Consider the following 18,544-nt stretch of genomic DNA (forward strand, 5'->3'; position numbering starts at 1 on the left):
TGGAGCAGTAATTCAATTATGCTGCCCAGGCAGATATGCGAAGGACAATCCTATAAACTTTATCCTTATGACTTTATCACAGTGCGCTGTCTTTACCGCACCATCTCTTTAACTACCATGCACACTGCCTCCGTAGCAATGCAACGTGAGTATAACAAGCTGGATATTATGTAGATTAAAATAGATGATAAACAGACCTTGTTGTGATCAGATACCTGTACCCTAATGTCTCATTATTCCAACATTATGCAATAACAGCAGGTTCGATGAACCACACTGTGTCACAAATATCATGCAAAATAATATGTATGTCTTAATGAACAACTTTTAAATGCTAAGAAAATGCAGACAGAAAGCTCAAGGAAGTAGAGCCAAACAGGGGTAGATACCAGATCGTAAATATTCTCTCTTGGCTGCCAGAAGAGGAGAGGGTACAGGAGGAGAGGAGGGGAAAAGAGGAGAAGGTGTTTTGGAAGCTAAATACGCAATGTCATCAGTGTATTAAATAAAATCAGAGGTAAAAACATACAAGCTGTATTTCTTTTTTGTAGCTCTCAATAAAAAGTTGAATGAAACTTGATAAATGTAAAGTCATGCTTTAAAACTGACAAGAATTCAGCTTATCCAAAATTTGTCTTACTTACAAATCTCTTCCATTATTCTATTAATGCAGGATAGGTAGATTTGAACATAGAGTTATTTGTTATAATATTAAATAAAGAAATGCAAAAACATCTTATCATATTGGAGCCTGTCTGTGTTAAAAATTCATGAAAACAAGCCTTTTGCATGGTGTAATACTTGTAATACTGTAATACTTTTCACAAACCCAGAGGATGTCCCCCCCAGCGGATTACTCTAGTGAGTATTCCATTGGATCACCGGTCAAGCCTCGATGGAGCCATCTCTACATCTTGCCTTGTATGGTGCTGCAAATCTCTATGACTTAAAGCATCCTTTCATTCCAAAGCTCAAAAAACAAACATCAACTTATCTAAATATTGTACACTAACCCCAGATCTAATGTTACTGCCATCCCTTTGCCTGGTTGTGAGCCTCAAAGCTTGGTGCATGTCAAATTGAATCCATTTCTCCATTCTTCTGCTGTCAGTTTTTTCAGATCATTAGCTCATTAGGACAAACAAATGCTTGTTTTTGTCATAAGGAAAAAAAAAAATCTAACGTTTTACAGCATCTGATGAAGACAAATACTTTATATTCAGCTGTTTTTCTAGGCTATATTCTTCATCTGCTAACTCAGAACCTTGAAGAACATGGCCTCGAGGCAACAACATGAACATTTATTACCACTGGTTCATTTCACATGTGTACATTTAAACACCTACACCCCTAACAACATTAGGAACAAAGTGAATAGATGCAATGTGCAATATTTCAGCCCAGCTCCCAAGAGCACAGGGCCCAAGTGGTAGTAGTGTCTGTTGTCAGGCCAAATAATCTTGATTTAATTACTTTATATATTAAGTAAATTCACATAATTACAGGCTGTTGTTTGATAACTTAGCAAAGTATATCAGCAGGGTTTGACACTTCAAGTAAATGAAACCAAAAAAGTAAAACCTCTAATTTTCAACATTGTAACGGGTTTCAACAGAATGATGTTCCGACAAACAAGGGAAGAGGAGGCCTATAAAAATGAATGTGGGGCAGACGTAATGTTGCTTTGAAACAGATGTGTGAACCAATCCACAAGCCATAACGGAACCTACACTTACACAACTCATGATGGAATACAAACATTGCCTGATACTGGTGACACTTTCCTGTTCCTACAGTACTTTTATTTATTTCTTTTATTTATAGTGTTTGGCAGAGACTCCTCCAGATGCATTTGCAGGGAAATGTCAACCTTTTTCAGTCAGAGGTGAAAGCCAAGAGACCTACTGTGACTTACCTATTGCTCAGTCAACTGCATTAATGTTGGCTTGCTCTCCAGTTTTTCCTGAATAATTATACAATGCTTGACTGTGTACTTTTGGCAAGTATATTAGCTAGTGCTAAAGAGCTGACAGTTTAGTTTATCTGAAATGATAAAATGCAACAGTGACTGCTCCTAAAATGGTTGCATTTCTTTGCCACAACAAATACATCATGGCATGCAACTTCGCATATTTCATTTCAAACAATAAAATATAATTCCCCATTAATTTCTACTTCTGTGTCAGTTACTGAACAGGTGGTGAGCTTGAAATTTGTCTGAAACCCTAAAACAGGCCATTATTTAAAAAAGACCATGCGTTTGTCAATTTACTGATAACATCATGACTACACTCTACATTTTTGCCTCAATTTAAAGCAGCAAGAATGAACAACAGCCTGCTTGCATCTGCTCCCATCTCTACATTGCCTTTGGATGCAATCCTTAAGAATTCACTTAGAATCTGAACATCTCTTAATTTTAATTCAGCTGTCTACATTGATGTCTTTTCTTGTGTGTACTGTCATTAGCTTAAAATGTCATGTGTTCATTAATTTTATATGTGGTGCCTTAATGCAACAAAATGTGTGTTTTGACTGTGCCAATAAGAATTTTTATCTAAGGGAACACATGCTTTTAAAGCTAAAAAAAAATGCATTTTCCTACAAGGGTGTTAACTATCTGCAGTACAATGTGTGTTACTGCATTTGCAAAGTGTAATAAAGATATAAGTAGGAGTTTCATTAGTTAGTAGTAGTCACAACTACACTGAACTACCAGGCCGATTTGGATTTAAGTTATATGCTTAAAATGTAGCTATATTATTACTACTTGCAGTAAAATGCATCAATTAGCTACTATGTTTAGATGGACGCCACACAACACTGCCTATTTAAAGTTCATTTTGAGAGAATCTCCAACCATGGTTTGTTTAACAACATTTGTTTATGTATGCTGTTCTTCATAGCTGTGGTTCTTTGTGTATCCTATCTAACTGTTACAGGTAGATGTAGTACACAAGCATTAGGGTAGTCCACCAATATCATGCTCTAATGCTACATCTGACACTCAGGCCCTCAGGAGGTACTTAAGAATCTACTCCCCAGTGTGGTTCCTCTTTTCCCTCTGATGCTTCACCGGTTTCCCCGGTGAATGCTTGTGCTGCACGGCTTTCACTGGGGCAACTGATACAGCTACACTCATGGCCATCTGCCTTTGGGGAAAAATCCCTTTTATATATCAGCATGACTCTCTGACACAGGCATCCAAGGAATTGCAAAAAGAAAGTCCACCAATGAGGACAGCTGAGGTGTATTAGCTTGTTGCTCCTCCATATCCATTACATTGCCTTGCATCTCTCTTGTTGCTATGTTGTATACAGATATAGAAAATATCTAATTCCCATAACATGCCCCTCAGCTAAGACATGAGACCAGCCGAGGAGCCCCTTTTAAGATATTTATCTTTGTAAGTATCACTATAGCACAGATGTGGTGTTTGCCAACATGAAGTAGTACATCAATCTGTTGTGGCAAGGTAGCACTTACCCTTGAGTTGTGGTTGTTTCACTCCTTTGGTTCTGCTTAAAAATTTGATCTGTTGCTATAACCACACAATGTTCAGTTTTGTCTTCTCAGTATAGCATCACATTATCAGATTAGAATCAGCCTCGCCTTCAATTTAAAAAATGCTCTTAGAAAGTGTGCGTCTCACTCTCTGTCTCTCTCTCTCTCACACACACACACACACACACACAGACAAAGACAGCGACCACAGAAAATAGTTTCCATGTTTACGGCTTTGTTTTCATTAGGGACAAAAAAATAAAAAAATAAAAAAATAAATCACTGATTGCTGTTTTCGGAGGCACTGTAATCCTAAAGTTGTATCACAAGGGAATCTCTGAGAACAGTGCCCCAGAGAGAGAATACAGAAGCTGGATAAAGACTAATGTTTAATATAAGATAAGCTGTCCATAACCGATAGAATGGAAAGAAAAAACTATAAAATATTTGGGTTACATGTGGTTTTTGACATTGAAAGCATTCAAAATCTGCATTACCTCGATCAGCTTGTTGGCGTGCTCACGGAACACCTGGGCATACTCCTTTACTTCTTTCTCGTTGCCGTTCTTGGCAGCTTCAATCAGGACCAGGAGGGGAACATTGGTCTCCAGGAAAGAGTCAGAAACGTGGTCCATTACAGCTTTACGCAGCTGTGAAGAAAGAAGTAAAAGAAAAAAACAAAGACGCTGTTAAAATAACATATTACCAAGTGCTTCTTCAGTACAGCACGTTGACTTGACTACATAGTACACATTCCCTCCATATTCAGAATCGGCTTTATTGCCAAGGAGGTTTATTTATACAAGGAATCTGCTTTGGTATTTTGGTGCATTACAATAAACACAGTAGGCAGAAAATGTATAGAATGTATGTATGAGTGCCAGTGTCAGTAGGCGTCCTAGGTCTTGTTGTTGAGGTGCAGCTGCTGACGGAAATAAACTGTTGTGGTGTGAAGTTTAAGTCCTGATGGACCGCAGCTTCCTGCTGGAGGGGAGTGACTGAAACAGTTTGTGTCCAGGGTGGGAGGGGTCAGCCGGAATCTTTCCGGTGCTCCTCAGAGTCCCGGAGGCGTACAGGTCCTGAAGGGATGGTAGATTGGAGCCAATCACCCTCTCTGCGGAGCGATGATATGTTGCAGTCTGCTCTTGTCCTTGGCAGTGGCAGCAGCATACCAGATGGTGGTGGAGGAGGTGAGGATGGACCCAGTGATGGTAGAGTAGAAGTTTACCATCATTGCCTTTGGCAGGTTGAACTTCCTCAGCCACCACAGGAAGTACATCCTGACAGGCTTTCTTGGTGAGGGAGCTGATGTTCAGCAATCCACAACCAATCCAATCCAGGTTCTTCTGACTGCACCAACCTGTAGGTAGACTTATTCCCACCAGAGATGAGTCCAACAAAGAGTGGTGTAATCCGCAAACTTCAGGAGCTTAACGGACTGGTGACTGGAGGTGCAGCTGTTGGACCGCTGTAGGCCAGACCTGTTGGCTCTGTAGGCCAACTGCAGGGGATCCAGGGGTGGGTCTGTGATGTATGAGTGTGGGCCAAAACAAGGCGCTCAAATTACTTTATTACCACAGGGGTCAGGTCAACGGGTCTGTAGTCTTCAAGTCCTGTGGTCCTTGTTTTTTTGGATACAGAGATGATGGTGGAGGATTTGAAGCGACAGTAGAACTCATTCAGTTCGTTGGCCAGGCACAGGTCGTTAATGGAGTGGGGGGGCTTTAGGTTTGTAGTTGGTGATCTGTCTGAGCCACTCCACACAGAAGCAGAGTCATTGGCTGAAAACTGGTCTTAGCTGCTTGAGTTTAGCTGTGAAGCAGGGTTTGTCATTGTTATAACTCACTCTGGTGGGTGATGGTGTACAGCTGTCCTCACATAAGGTGATGTAACACATCACAACCTCTGTAAACTCATCCAAACTGTTGATAACAGTCCTGAAAAAATCCCAGTCACCACAGTCCAAGCACACGCAAAGGTCTGGTCCACTGCTTTGATATCCTCACAACAGGTTTAGAGAGCTTTGATTTCTGTCTGTATGCAGGAATGGGGTGGACCATGACTTGGTCAGAGTGTCCCAGTGCAGCACAGGGACCAACAGTGTTAACAGTGATCCAGAATATGATCCTCCCTGGTCGGACATTAAACAAAAAAAATTCATAGGGGAGTAGAAGGTTCAACAGTTTATGAATAAATATTTCAGATCAGGAGAATAATTCTGTTTTGTTACAACAGCAACTATTCACAGAAGCATCCACCGTTCATTTTTCTGGAAAGATCTGTGTCACGGTCCAGTTGGGAATCCACTATAGATCCACACAGCCACGTTTCCATGAAGCACAAAACAGAAGATGAATTAAAGACTTTTTCCCCACCAATAGCTGAAGTTCATCCAGTCTGTTGCACATTGGAGAGAAATATTCCCGGTAATGGTGTGCACACTGGTGTAGACGCACGTTTCACTCTCCTCTGGTGTTTCACTGCATGAGCAAAGGTGAGAGCACCATTGACCAGAAGGTCCAATAATTCCACTGATGACACGAGAACAGAGAGAAACTAATCCGCTGGTGTTGTTTCCCTGATGTTTTTGAGCTCTTCTCTGGTGAGAGAGCTCCACGTTTCACAGCAGAAAACTGAATTTACAAACAAAACAGCGAGCACCAAAATCCATCCTCACCACACCAAACACCAGCCTCCTAAGAGGACAGCTAGTTGACTACATTAGCTGAACTATATAACTTTGTTTTTGTTTTGTTTTTAAACATTCAATGCCCACAGTGACCACGAACACTGAGGTTATGTGTGAGATGAAGACACAATGGAAAACATTCAAGATGGGGGGGGCAAACCTGTCTGCGAAGGTCTCTGGTCTTCTTTGTCATCCTATCGATGGCTGTGTTCAGAGCATCACTCCTGTCCTTCCTTCCCGCCTGAAACATGAACATGGAAGAGGAATTACTGAGTAGTAGGAGGTGAGGTATTTTGTGTTGATAAAAAAATGATAAAGCCGAATAAATAAAGATACTACTTTTGATAAAAGCGTCGGACGGATGGACGGACGGCATGAGGGCAATATATTCTGTCAGATTGTTTTGGGTACACATCAGATTTTCTATTTTGTTGTTAATGAATGTAACTGAATAATCCCATGAGGGACGGTTCATGTAAATGACCAGACACAAAAATAAAACCATTAATTCATCCATCCACTCATTTGTATGTAATAAGTTCCAGTGAGAGTAAAAGTGACCTTTAAACATTCATGCAGCTAGCGTTGTTCCGATACCCAGCTGGATCCATATCTGATTCTTTCATTTATTGTAAACCATTGTCCTCTAGGTAGACCAGCTGTCAAAAGCTCCCCACTGCCCTCCGATAAAACACTGGAATCATTTCCTAACTGATAGCATTATGAGCGAACCATGGAGCACACAAAAACAGTGGCCAAGAGTTTCAATTAATAACATACACACACTGAAAGCATGCGTCAGTAAAAAGCACAGCTGCTTTGAATTAAAAAACTGTTGATTTGCATCTATATTAGTGGTATAATTCATGGGCACATCGCCCACTTAAGTGCTGCTGCCGCAAACTGCATTTAAATCTAAATTTCTATTCACACTTGGATAAAAACAGGCTATCCAAATCCTGTCCAAGCTTTCCTGCCACCACAGCTCTCTTCACGGATACTGTGCAGAACACTGTACAATATATTACAGTCAACCATTTAAGTAGCCGGTGATACAGCCTTTTGTTTCTTAATGCAGAGCTATTGAGCTGTCAAACATGCAGAAATTCCTTTATGTTAATTTCTAATTTTTATGTTGAGAGAGACAGAAAGACTGAGAGGACACGGTATTGGTAGACTAAATCTTTCAAAACTCTGATGGGGACAAATATAATTTGATTTGGCATCCCCGATTTTAAATAGGTTTGTCTTGGTATTTTCCATTCATCCATTGTTGCCTAATTCAATTTGTGTTGTAAGCTATTTGTATAGCTCAATATCACATTCAATGTCTTTTTGAGCTTAACAATCCCACATCAGTAATGGCTCGCAAATGTATAAACCCTGGAAACATTGTTTGACAAAGTGTGGATTGGCTTGGCATAGAGTTGACTTCCTAACACTGTTGCTAGGAACACTGACCATGTTTGGGAAAGATTGACATGCTTAACAAGCATGTCAGCATTTTCAAAAAGCTCTGCTCTCCCCATCAACACTGCACCCTGAGATCCGTTTCTTTCACAGATCTCCATTTCTGGGGTTGAAAACGGCAGATTGGATGTTGTTTGTGGATATAAATCCACAAGTTAGATGAGAAGGCATGTGTGTAAATATATCCACATCAGTGCGGACAAGGTCTATTTTTTGTTCACACTGCGCATTAAATAATGGGAAGTAATATAGAAAATAATCTTTTCACCAGAGGTGTATATTATCTCATCATAAATGAGAAAGTTGCATTGATCACAGTCACAGTCTACCACACGTCTTACTATGTAAATTATGAACAGTAATGCTGCAACACCACTGGCAGTAGTTACACAGCTAAACGGCACACAGTAGTCAAAGCCCTAACCACTGGTCCCCACTGAGAGCAGAAAGATGTTCAGTCACATTCTGCAAACTGCTCAAGCGAAAATGTGGAAAATCTAAAACTTTCACGAGGGATGAAGAGATGGACAGAAAGACAGAAATAGAGAGTGAGAGACAGAGAGATAGATGGACAGATAGTGGAGAATAATAAAATTAGAGCAAAGTTAGATGAACAGCAAATGGCAACAGAAAATGCAAAGAACCAGTTGGACTCTAGGGCTGGTCATCCCCTTTATAATGCTCAAATCAACTGCGACATAACACCATAGATGGTGGTGGTATTGACCTGCCCCACCCCCCAGTGCCCTTTGCCCATTGGGGGGTTGTGTACATTAGGGGCCAGGCAGCTCCAACGGTACTAATCCCCTGTGATTTTGTGCCGGTTGGATGCAGTGCCATGGTAGGGCTTTAGCCTGCTCCGTCCCTACTCTCTCAATCCTGTTTCATTCATGCCTAGTCTATATTTCATTTCCACGCCAGAGGGTTCTAAAGCACTTCTTCAGGTGCTTATTATGGAGGCAGTTTCTCTGCAGCATCTTTTATGATACTCAAGTGAGTCTCTATCCATCTCTCCTTTAGCACAGATTTAGGAACATCCCTTTTCTACAAAACCACTAGTCTGCTGGAATATGGAAAAATTCAATGGAAAAAAGTCAAGTGAGCCAAGTGTCAAATGATCACAGAGGTCCATGATATTTTTGTTATATTTCAGTAAGTTCAAATAATTCAACATCAATTTATAACTTCACATTTTTGCTTTTAAGAATGCTTTTTAACCATCCTGGATTCCAAATCTAAAGTTGGCACACATCAGATAGAGGGAATACCCATCATACCCCCTGAGATTTAAGCATGTTTTTCTCTGTGTCTTTCACTGTCACATTTTGCAGAAGAGTCCCAGTGGGAGATGTAGTCTACCACAATAAAAATGGAAAAACGACAGCAGCATGCTGGTCAAGTGACCTGGAAAGCCAGATGCATGTTTTGTCTTGAGACCTGAAAGTTATGTAATAAAATTAATTAGGGAGTACATTATTATTTGGTAATAATTATCCATACAAATTCGAATTATAAAAAAAATGAAAATTTGTTTCAGTTTCTTTTACTATCATCTAACGCTAAGGCACACAGTTGAAATGTTGTTCTTTGCCTTCATTAAGTACAATATATTGTCTGTAACAGGAGCAACAAGGGCTAAAATCCATATTAAATATCACAGAAAAAGTAATCAAAGTAATACACAAATATAAAAAGACTGAGGTCGCATTTAAGTGAAAGATGCTAGAGTGAAAAAAAGTGGTTGACAGGGGGAATATATCACCTTGTGGTTCACACGATCAAGCAAGTATTTGGCCTTGTTAAAAGTTAGCCTAATTCAACTTCAGAGCAGCTGGTCATACATCAGCTGCCAGTACTCAAAAATGATAGCACTGCATTTAGGATATGTAAATAATGACTCCTATGTTAGCACTGCTATAGCATACTTGCTCCTGTACAGAGAAATGGCGATGCAGCACACTTTTCCTTCCCTTGCTCATGTTTAGGTTGTCCCGAGCCACATGCTACAAACTATTTACATTTATTCATTTAGCTGACGCTTTCTATACATGTCAGAGGTCGCACGCCTCTGGAGCAACTAGGACACAATGGTGGATGGGTCATAGTGGGGGACTGAACCTGGGTCTCTCACACCAAAGGCAGGTGTCTTATCCATTGCGCCATCACCACCCCACCACCACTATATATTGCTTTGTTATGTTATTATGTTTATGTCTCCGGTATACATTCATGCATAGCACATGCAGAACAACGGCAAGGCGAGGCTGAGATTTACAGCTGTGGTTAATGTCAACAGCAAGCTGCCGCAACACGTTCAAGATATCAATATTCTGATGGTGACGAGCCAGTGGGAGGGATGGGGGGGGGTGCAAGAGGGAGGTGGAGGAAGACTGAGGTGCACAAGCAGTGTGTATGAGGCAGAGAGCAAGTGACTGAGCAAGAGAGTGAGAGGGTGTTTGTGAGTGTGGGAGAGAAAAAGAGAGAGAGAAACAGTAGTGATGATCGACGCCAGGCTGCCACCACTCTGTAGCAGTGAGTGGCTGCAACAAAAAGCACAGAATAACATCCCTGACTCCCTGCTCTGCTTTTTTCTCTCTCCCTGCGTCTCAGCTAGCAGACGAGGGCTCCGCTCACAGCTCTGCAGAGGCTATGCTGAGACTGAGCCGGCATTGGAAGCAGGATCTGTGGCTGCCATCAACAAGTTAGGGTTGGAAGACCACAGCCATGAAGGAGGAACGCTTGATCTTCAATTAACCATCTGAGCTGACATCATTGCGGTGGAAGGGAAACAAAAGGGTAAAAAAAAGAAAAAGAGAAAAAAAGCAGAAGGGGAGGGGGGGTCTGATCACCGGAGTCGCTCTGGATGCAACTGATCAACTTAAAAAAATATATATAAATATTTATTTCACGGATTCGTGGGATGAAGGAAAAGATTCAACCGTTCTATAAGCTTGGATTTTAAAGGACAAAATAACAGGAGTACACATCATCTTGGGACATGGAATTTCATATTTTGTTTCAATTGGGTGGGCTCAGAATTGCTTTATTTCCAAAGAGGCTGATTCCTTTTGTGCTTACTCAAAAGGGTTTTTTCCCTTTGGATTTTTCTTCCATCTGGCTGCTCCAAGAGTCTGCGGAAAAGGACAGTTGAATGCAGCCTCCGATGTGCACAAAAGAATGGGTAAGTTAGTCCCTTTATATGGCAGGTCTGGACATGAATAGGGAATACAAGTAAGAGCAAGTGATGTTAAGGACTAAAAGCTCTTCAGCCTAGTCTATTTACCTCAAATGTCCTTAATTTTTCCTTCTTCACGAGACACCAGTTGGGAATATATACATTTTAAATACCATTTGTTTTGTAAAACAGACTTCTTAGGTGATAAAGATTTAAGAAAATAACTCAATTTAAAAAATGTAAGAAGGACAACAGCATATTTGAGATGCTAAAAAAACAAAAAACACAAAAAAAAACAGTAATAATTGATAATTGAATGACAGTAATCAGCAGAAAATTACAATTTTAGCCAAATTAAATAGCACAAAATAAGAACAAAACAGGCTAAATATAAATTGCAAAGGAGTGAAACCAAAGTCCAGCTCATGTATGTAATTGATCATTAGATGAAATAAAAGGCACCGTCATTAAACCTAAGCTCAAGCAAATCTTGTTTACATATAGTGTGTAAATAAGTTGTTGACATAAAAAATCTAATCTGGTGTATGCATTTGAAAGAAAGAACGCACACAAAAAGCACAATCGTCATCATGAATTAGTAATAAGTGCTATGCAGAGATGAGCTTTCCCGCCCCACAGTTCATCTTCTTATCTTTGAACCCACCCAGGTTTCCATTCAAGGTGGCCATTGGTGGGACCTGCACCAGCGGCTCTGTGTCTGTGTGTGATCAGCATGCTCCTAGTGTGCCTGCTCCCTCCTGCATCGTGCACAACCTGCCCTCAAAAATGCCGCTGTGAGGACCTGCAGTTCTACTGCGACACCCAGGGGCTTCAGGCGCCCCCAGATGGTGTGGACAAGGGGGCCCTGGGGTTGTCACTACGCCACAATAGCATCATTGAGCTCAGCCCTGATCAATTCTATGGCTTCAGCCAGCTCACATGGCTACATCTAGACCACAATCAGATTACCACAGTACAAGAGGATGCCTTTCAAGGTCTCTACAAGCTGAAGGACCTAAATCTGAGTTCCAATCGTATCACCAAGTTGCCCAACACAACCTTCATCCACCTCATCAATCTCCAGATACTGGATCTGTCCTTCAATCAGATGACTGCATTGGAACCTGAGCTGTTTCATGGACTGAGGAAGCTCCAGATACTCCACCTCCGCTCCAATTTACTTCGCACCACACCTGTTCGGGCATTCTGGGACTGCCGCAGCCTGGAATATCTGGGCCTAAGCAGCAACCGTCTACGGAGTTTAGCACGGAATGGATTTGCTGGGCTAATTAAGCTTAAAGAGCTCCACTTGGAGCACAATCAGCTGACCAAGATCAACTTGGCTCATTTCCCCCGCCTTGTTGCCCTCCAGTTTCTGTATCTGCAATGGAATAAGATCAGTAACCTGACATGTGGCATGGAGTGGACCTGGACCACTTTAGAGAAGCTGGACCTCACAGGAAATGAAATTCGTGTTCTGACACCCGATGTGTTTCAAACGCTGCCAAATTTAAAGATTTTGCTGCTGGATAACAACAAACTAAGCAGTCTGGATCCCCAAGTTATGGATATGTGGCAGTCTCTGGGTACCGTTGGGCTGTCTAGCAACCTTTGGGAATGTACCAAAAGGATTTGCTCTCTGGCCACTTGGCTAAGCACCTTTAAGGGAAGGTGGGAACATTCCATTCTCTGCCATAGCCCTGAATATGCCCAAGGGGAGGAGATACTTGATGCTGTTTATGGATTCCAGCTTTGCCAGAATTTTTCAGCGCCGGCTGTTCAGACCATTAGTACAACCACAGACGCAACAATACCCGCAGAGATCACAAGCTCCTTGTTTGGAATTATGCTGCCGACCCCCACGCAGGACTATGCAGAGGATTTTGGGAGCTTTACCACAGTCACTACCACAACAACCACAACACAAACACCACGCACTGCTCAAGCAACAACCACTACATTGGAAGAGGCAGCTGTAACGGAGGACTTCTCGGCAATGGACAACACTATTATGACTCATAGGGTTATCATTGGAACTATGGCCCTTCTGTTTTCATTCTTTTTCATCATTTTCGTTGTGTATATCTCACGGAAGTGCTGCCCTCCCACCCTGCGCCGGATACGCCACTGTTCGGCTATTCAGAACCGCAGACAGATGAGGACCCAGCAGCGGCAACCTATGGCAGATCTAGCTACACAGGTACCCTATAATGAGTACGAACCCAGCCATGAAGAAGGGGCACTCGTGATCATCAACGGCTATGGGCAGTGCAAGTGTCAGCAACTGCCTTACAAAGAGTGTGAAGTATGAACTCTTATTTATTCCTAGAGCATATGGTTTGCCATTTGACCATTTCAGATAATACAGGGTTTGCTTTTTGGATTTTTTTTTCCAGTTTATGTAAAAAGCATAATTTCTACAAGTGAGATTTGAGAATATGTGAGAAATGTTGAATGCAACAATGAGAAGTTTAACAAGACCGTTTAGGGATGATGTAGAGATAGTCACAAATTTATTTTTCTATGAATGCAAAGTTGTTCATATCAGGCAGGGGCAATCATTTTAAACAAGAAAATTGTAAACTGTGAGATTTGTCTCCACAATGTCTCTATATTCTGCAGTACAGAGAAAATACTTAGCCAAACGGCCCTCTGCTAACAGAATACATTAAGTGGAGAAATGTGATTTATGTCTATTTCTTTTAAAAAAGTAAATATTTTAAATCATGTTTCCAACTGCACCACAGGCAATCACTCAATCACCAGGGCAAATTAATTGGATCAATAATCAGAATGCTTATGTTTTACAGTTCCATGTTGAACAGAACTATGACACATTAAAGGCCACGAAGAAATAATAAATGGAATTATTGTTACAAATAAACCCTCTTGAGGAAAGAAGAACCCTGACATCCTATTCAGTATACACTAATGAGATCACATTTACTAAATCAGACATGAGTCAATTAGGCAAGTATATAACCTTCACTCAGATCAAATGGCTCTGTGTTTCTCATTTATTTGGGCAACCCCCCTCCCCTGAAAAAACAGCTGCCCTTGGCCAAAAAAGGGATTTTTTTCTCTTGTTTTTTGGAAATTTGGATTTCTTCCAAAAATTCTTCTGTGTGGGGAAATGCAACTAAATGTTTGTACTGACTGAAAAGACTGCCAACATGGTCAATTTATGTTGAGTTATATATTGGAAAAATTACCTCTTTAATCAGACGTTAGCTCGTAAATGCAATGCTGTATTGCAACTGACTGAAGCTGTTGGATGTTGGAGCTCCTGCCCACGAGGGCTAACCACCAGAAATAAATTCTCAACCTGTGGGAAACACTAAGCATTGTTCATCTGTGGTTAATCTCCAATATACTACAGCACTTAACAAAAACGCAAGAACGTCTCACCTTGGACATCCAAGAACAAAATTATTAGACTTTTAAAAGTACAATGACCTGTAACATGGATTCTCTACATCCAAAATACCACATACACTGTGATCATAATATTTTCAATAGCTTAACCTAGTAAGTATAGTTAGCTGATTTGCTATTACATACAAGGATCAATATAAAGACAAGCTACTGTGAGGTGTGAGGATAGCAATTGAAAGGGTAATGAACAGCGCAAATGCCAGACAGGAGAGCATTTCACTCTGAAAATAAAACCTTTCCCAGTAGCCCAGTCTCTTTACTGCTTACACACTAATCAGGACTGACAGGCTCAAGATTGAACCAATTAAGGCAAGGCAAAAAGAATCTAATATTCTGTCACCCACACCAGTGATCCAGCAACATTTAGCTTGTTCAGACACTCAAAAATAGTTCTAGTAGAATCATCCTCCTCATCACACTAAAACATCATTGAACCTTATAATTTAAATCATTCTTAGTGTTACGGATACAGACTTGTCATTTACGGTCTTACTGTGAATAACAAATATTATATCCGATCCGTGATTAGCAGTCACTAGTGTCAAGTTAAACTGCGGTCAATACCCTGAAAGCAAATGGAGATCCAGTGATAAGCAAACAGCAAGCCTGGGTCAGGACACATTTGTATGCAGCAGGGAGAGGATGTGCATTAGCATCAGACTAAAGCTGCTGCCGCAGCTCCGCACTTCTTTGTGTTCAGTTTGGTGGTGGGGGCAGGGTGAAAGAGATAGGGATTGGGAGGAATTGATGGGACGATAGAGAGGGGCAGCTATGGGGTAATGACTTAGTTTATTAAAACCAACCATTCTTTCTGGCCAAGTAAAGGTGGTAGAGAATGGAATGATAAATACTGACAGACAGCACCTTGGGCTTGAAATGCACACTGACAACACAGCAAACATTGGATAGCTCATGTGTTGACTTGTAGTGAAAATGTTGCTGAACAGTGAAAAATTCAAGTAAAATTCTTAACACTGGACATCAGAATGTGTCATTTCTGGATAGTTCAACTTTTGGCTATACTTAAAAAAGTCAGCATTTAAGATGGCAAGATGCAAAGCACAGCACCTTGATGCGAGATCCGGTTTTGAGCAATTAGGATAGAGTTCGTTGGCTGGTGCCCCCTAGAGGTGGTCAGGATGTACCATTTGTGGTTTTGTCTCTTTACTGAGCCCGTCAAAATTTGGCTTCAAACTTCTAAATGAACGCTTGTGTAAATGTCTCTCTTCACATGCTCATAGGATGCCTACAACAACTTCTAAGTAAGTGTTTGTGGAAACCAAAAAATGTTACACTTCACATTTGAATTCAATGAAAAACATTACATACACTGAAGCCAAGCACTTCCACTTTGTTTCTAATTTTGTTTTATTCCAGCTTCGCACTGCTTTTACTGTTGCCCTTTTAATCTGTCTTGCATGATCAAAAGTCAAATTTGAGTTGAATATTTCTTAATGTCATTCAGCAAACATTATGGAGAGACCTCATTTTTGATAAGAATGGGGATGTATGTGGAATTCCCATAAAGTTCGGTCAATCATTTCACATGTCACTGTTCAAGACTACGGTTATACTAGGTGACTGAAACCCACACAATTTGTAGAAATATGCATCCCTTTGCACTCTGGCTCTTTGTAAACTGTTTTTGTTTCCTCTTGTCATCCTCTAGCCCTGGTCCCCACCCTGCCTAAAAATAAAAAAAATTAAAAAAAAAAAAAAACAAGTGAACCAACCCATCTCTCTTACCCAATCTCTTTGTGCAAAATGAATGCTTTTCTCTTCCCATTTTCCTTTTGTATTGTAATATGTACAATTTCATATCTGTATAGTGGATAAGATGTGCCAAACTGAAAAAAAAAAAAAAAAAAAAAAAAAAAAAACATTTTCCCCTCAAAACATATATTTTTAAATAAAATGGTTATAATTTGCAGAGTGCTTGCTAACTGATGGATGGTCACAACTTGGTTTGGTCTTTCATTACATTTTGGTTAAATGTGTAAAATGTTTAGCTTAGCAAACCAAACCGAACCCTTTATGACATTATGCATCAGTATATCGGGAACATTTGACAGTATTTTTCAGTTATAACACAATTTCAATCTAACAATTTCTGCTAGGCACAGTTTAAAGCACAAAAGGCTAAGGGGTTCATTCAATTCCAATTAACTTCCACGAATGCATGTCAACATAATCATTAGATGATCTAGTTTACAAGTCAATAAGATAAAAAACATATTTAGGTTGTTATGCAGAACTTATGTTATTTGTTAATGCAGAAAAGTCTATGTTGTTTACTGTTACGCATTTTGCAGAAAGGGGTCTAAGAAGCTTCATTAGAAGGCTGTAACCGGTGTTGGGTAACGTTACTTCTTACATTAGAAGATTACTGCCATTAAAAAGTAATTTATTTACCTTGTTGGAGTACTTTTGTATTACCAAAAATGAAAACTCCTTTGCAATTGCTGCTCATGTTATATTGTCCAGCAGCTACTGTACGCCTACCTATAAATGTATTGACTCTACCATCATGGCACAGCCTAGTCTACAGGCCTTAATGTGTAACTCTGCAGGCTATAAACAGGAATATCAAACGCAATATCACCTTTATAATTATGTTTCATTACAAGTAAACGTATATCAAGAGGGTACCGGGGCACAGTACATACCTAACAAGTTCATACAACATGTAATTTCTTTTGCAATTCAACTGTACCTGAGAGTTGGTGCTTTTGCAGCTGCTAACAATCTGAACTGGGCAGAGGGCATATTAGGCACAGCTGCCTCAAGGAAACAAAAAAACACGAGCTTGCTTAGCTTACAGTACATCATGTTCAACACACAACCAGTTAACTAGGTCAGTGCTTAGTTACTTACTTTCACAACATAGGCTGTCCACTCGCTAGCTGAGCAACATGTGAGCACTGACAACTGTAGGATTGGCTACCTTCCACTTGTGCGTAGGTAGCCTCCAAGAAGTAGGAAACTAACAAACAATACAAATGTGTCAAATGGATTTTCTTTTGTGTTTTGTGGCAACAAAAGGAACAGGAAAAAAACAGTAAACATAACAGTAATAGATTGCTTTTTTGAAAACGTAACTTAACTGATTAATTGAATTGCAAAACATGACTCGTTATGTTATTCGTTACAACAAAAAAGTAATCCAAGTACTCTAACTTATTTAATTTAACCTTCAGGTAAAATTTTATTTTGCAAATCTGGTGCCTATTATTAATTAGCAGGGCGTTTGCTGACACTTCCGTCAGTTAAAGCCCTCCTCCAGTGTATTTTGACCTTTCTATGATGTTTCATATTTTGAAATGTTTCATTTCCTTACAATGTTGATTACCCACATAGTTTGCCAAATATTTTTTAACAAATAGCTTAATTTTGTGCTCAAAGTTTGAAAAGTTGCTTAGTTGTTAAAACTGGGTTTTGCGTCATTCTCCAAGCATGCGCAGGCGCACTGTCACGCCGTCATGGCTCGCTTAGTCAGAGCATCAAACCGATAAACATCATTGGGAGCTAGCTAACCAATTTATCATGTAATTTACTTAGAACTTACAGTAGGTATGTCTCTCTGTATATATAGTTATTGCAGAAAGTTAGCTAACAGAGGGTCTTCATTTTATTTTTTAGTTTCCTCCTCTTGGTTTAATGTGCAGTTCATTTTCATTATGGCATTTGTGCGTGCGGTGTTTGAGGGCAGATGATAGAAAACGTGTCACACTTTCACCTACCACCGTCTTATATTCAGTCTGCAACATGCATTTTACTGACGACCGTTTTACCAATGCATCGGCGGAGGCACCCCCACGGTAAAGGAGGCACACCATAAAACGTAGTGGGAGTTATCGTGTGCAGTGCGTGACAGGACCATCGACTGTATGATTGAAGAGCTGATAAGCACACATTAGTTTATATCATGGGTAAGTAATAGCTACTCTTGCCAGACAGTAAAGTGTACTAAACTTTACAGTGTAGTGATGTTAACACAGCATATCGTTAGTGAACACTCCAGCCGGTCAGTTTTTGGGTGTCATGGTAATGTATTACGTCCGACTATTAACCACACCCCCATTCTCTGTTTGAGAAAGAACGTTAACCAAAAATGGCAGTTAAAACTGGCTGGAGGGGGCTTTAATGCTACACCGAAGTGCATTTTTTGGGTTTTCGACACGGTGGCAACACATTGTCTATGTAAATATGGGAACAATCAATACAAGATTAACAACAAAACCTGTGTTTCCACCCTTGTATAATATCTGGGA

General features: G+C 40.3%; 2 protein-coding genes across 3 annotated transcripts in view; one reads left to right on the top strand and one right to left on the bottom strand.

The window, feature by feature from the left end:
* Positions 1 to 18,544, bottom strand: part of ctnna1 (catenin (cadherin-associated protein), alpha 1) — a 95,424-nt gene that overhangs the window by 41,634 nt on the left and 35,246 nt on the right. For both annotated transcript variants that reach the window (XM_038700108.1, XM_038700109.1), the window contains exons 8-9: positions 6,354 to 6,434; positions 4,002 to 4,154 (exon numbers count right to left, since the gene is read on the bottom strand). In XM_038700108.1, coding sequence (XP_038556036.1) covers positions 4,002 to 4,154; positions 6,354 to 6,434 — 234 coding nt within the window. The remainder of the gene's footprint in view (positions 1 to 4,001; positions 4,155 to 6,353; positions 6,435 to 18,544) is intronic.
* On the top strand, positions 9,998 to 16,681 carry lrrtm2 (leucine rich repeat transmembrane neuronal 2). The gene is made up of 2 exons (XM_038700110.1): positions 9,998 to 10,844; positions 11,507 to 16,681. The coding sequence occupies exons 1-2, from the start codon at positions 10,841 to 10,843 to the stop codon at positions 13,147 to 13,149; spliced, it is 1,647 nt and encodes a 548-aa protein (XP_038556038.1). The 5' UTR covers positions 9,998 to 10,840; the 3' UTR covers positions 13,150 to 16,681.

The sequence above is a fragment of the Micropterus salmoides genome, unplaced genomic scaffold, assembly GCF_014851395.1.
Source record: "Micropterus salmoides isolate LMB-PRFRI ecotype aquatic unplaced genomic scaffold, ASM1485139v1 Ms_hic_scaffold_5, whole genome shotgun sequence".
NCBI lineage: Eukaryota > Metazoa > Chordata > Actinopteri > Centrarchiformes > Centrarchidae > Micropterus > Micropterus salmoides.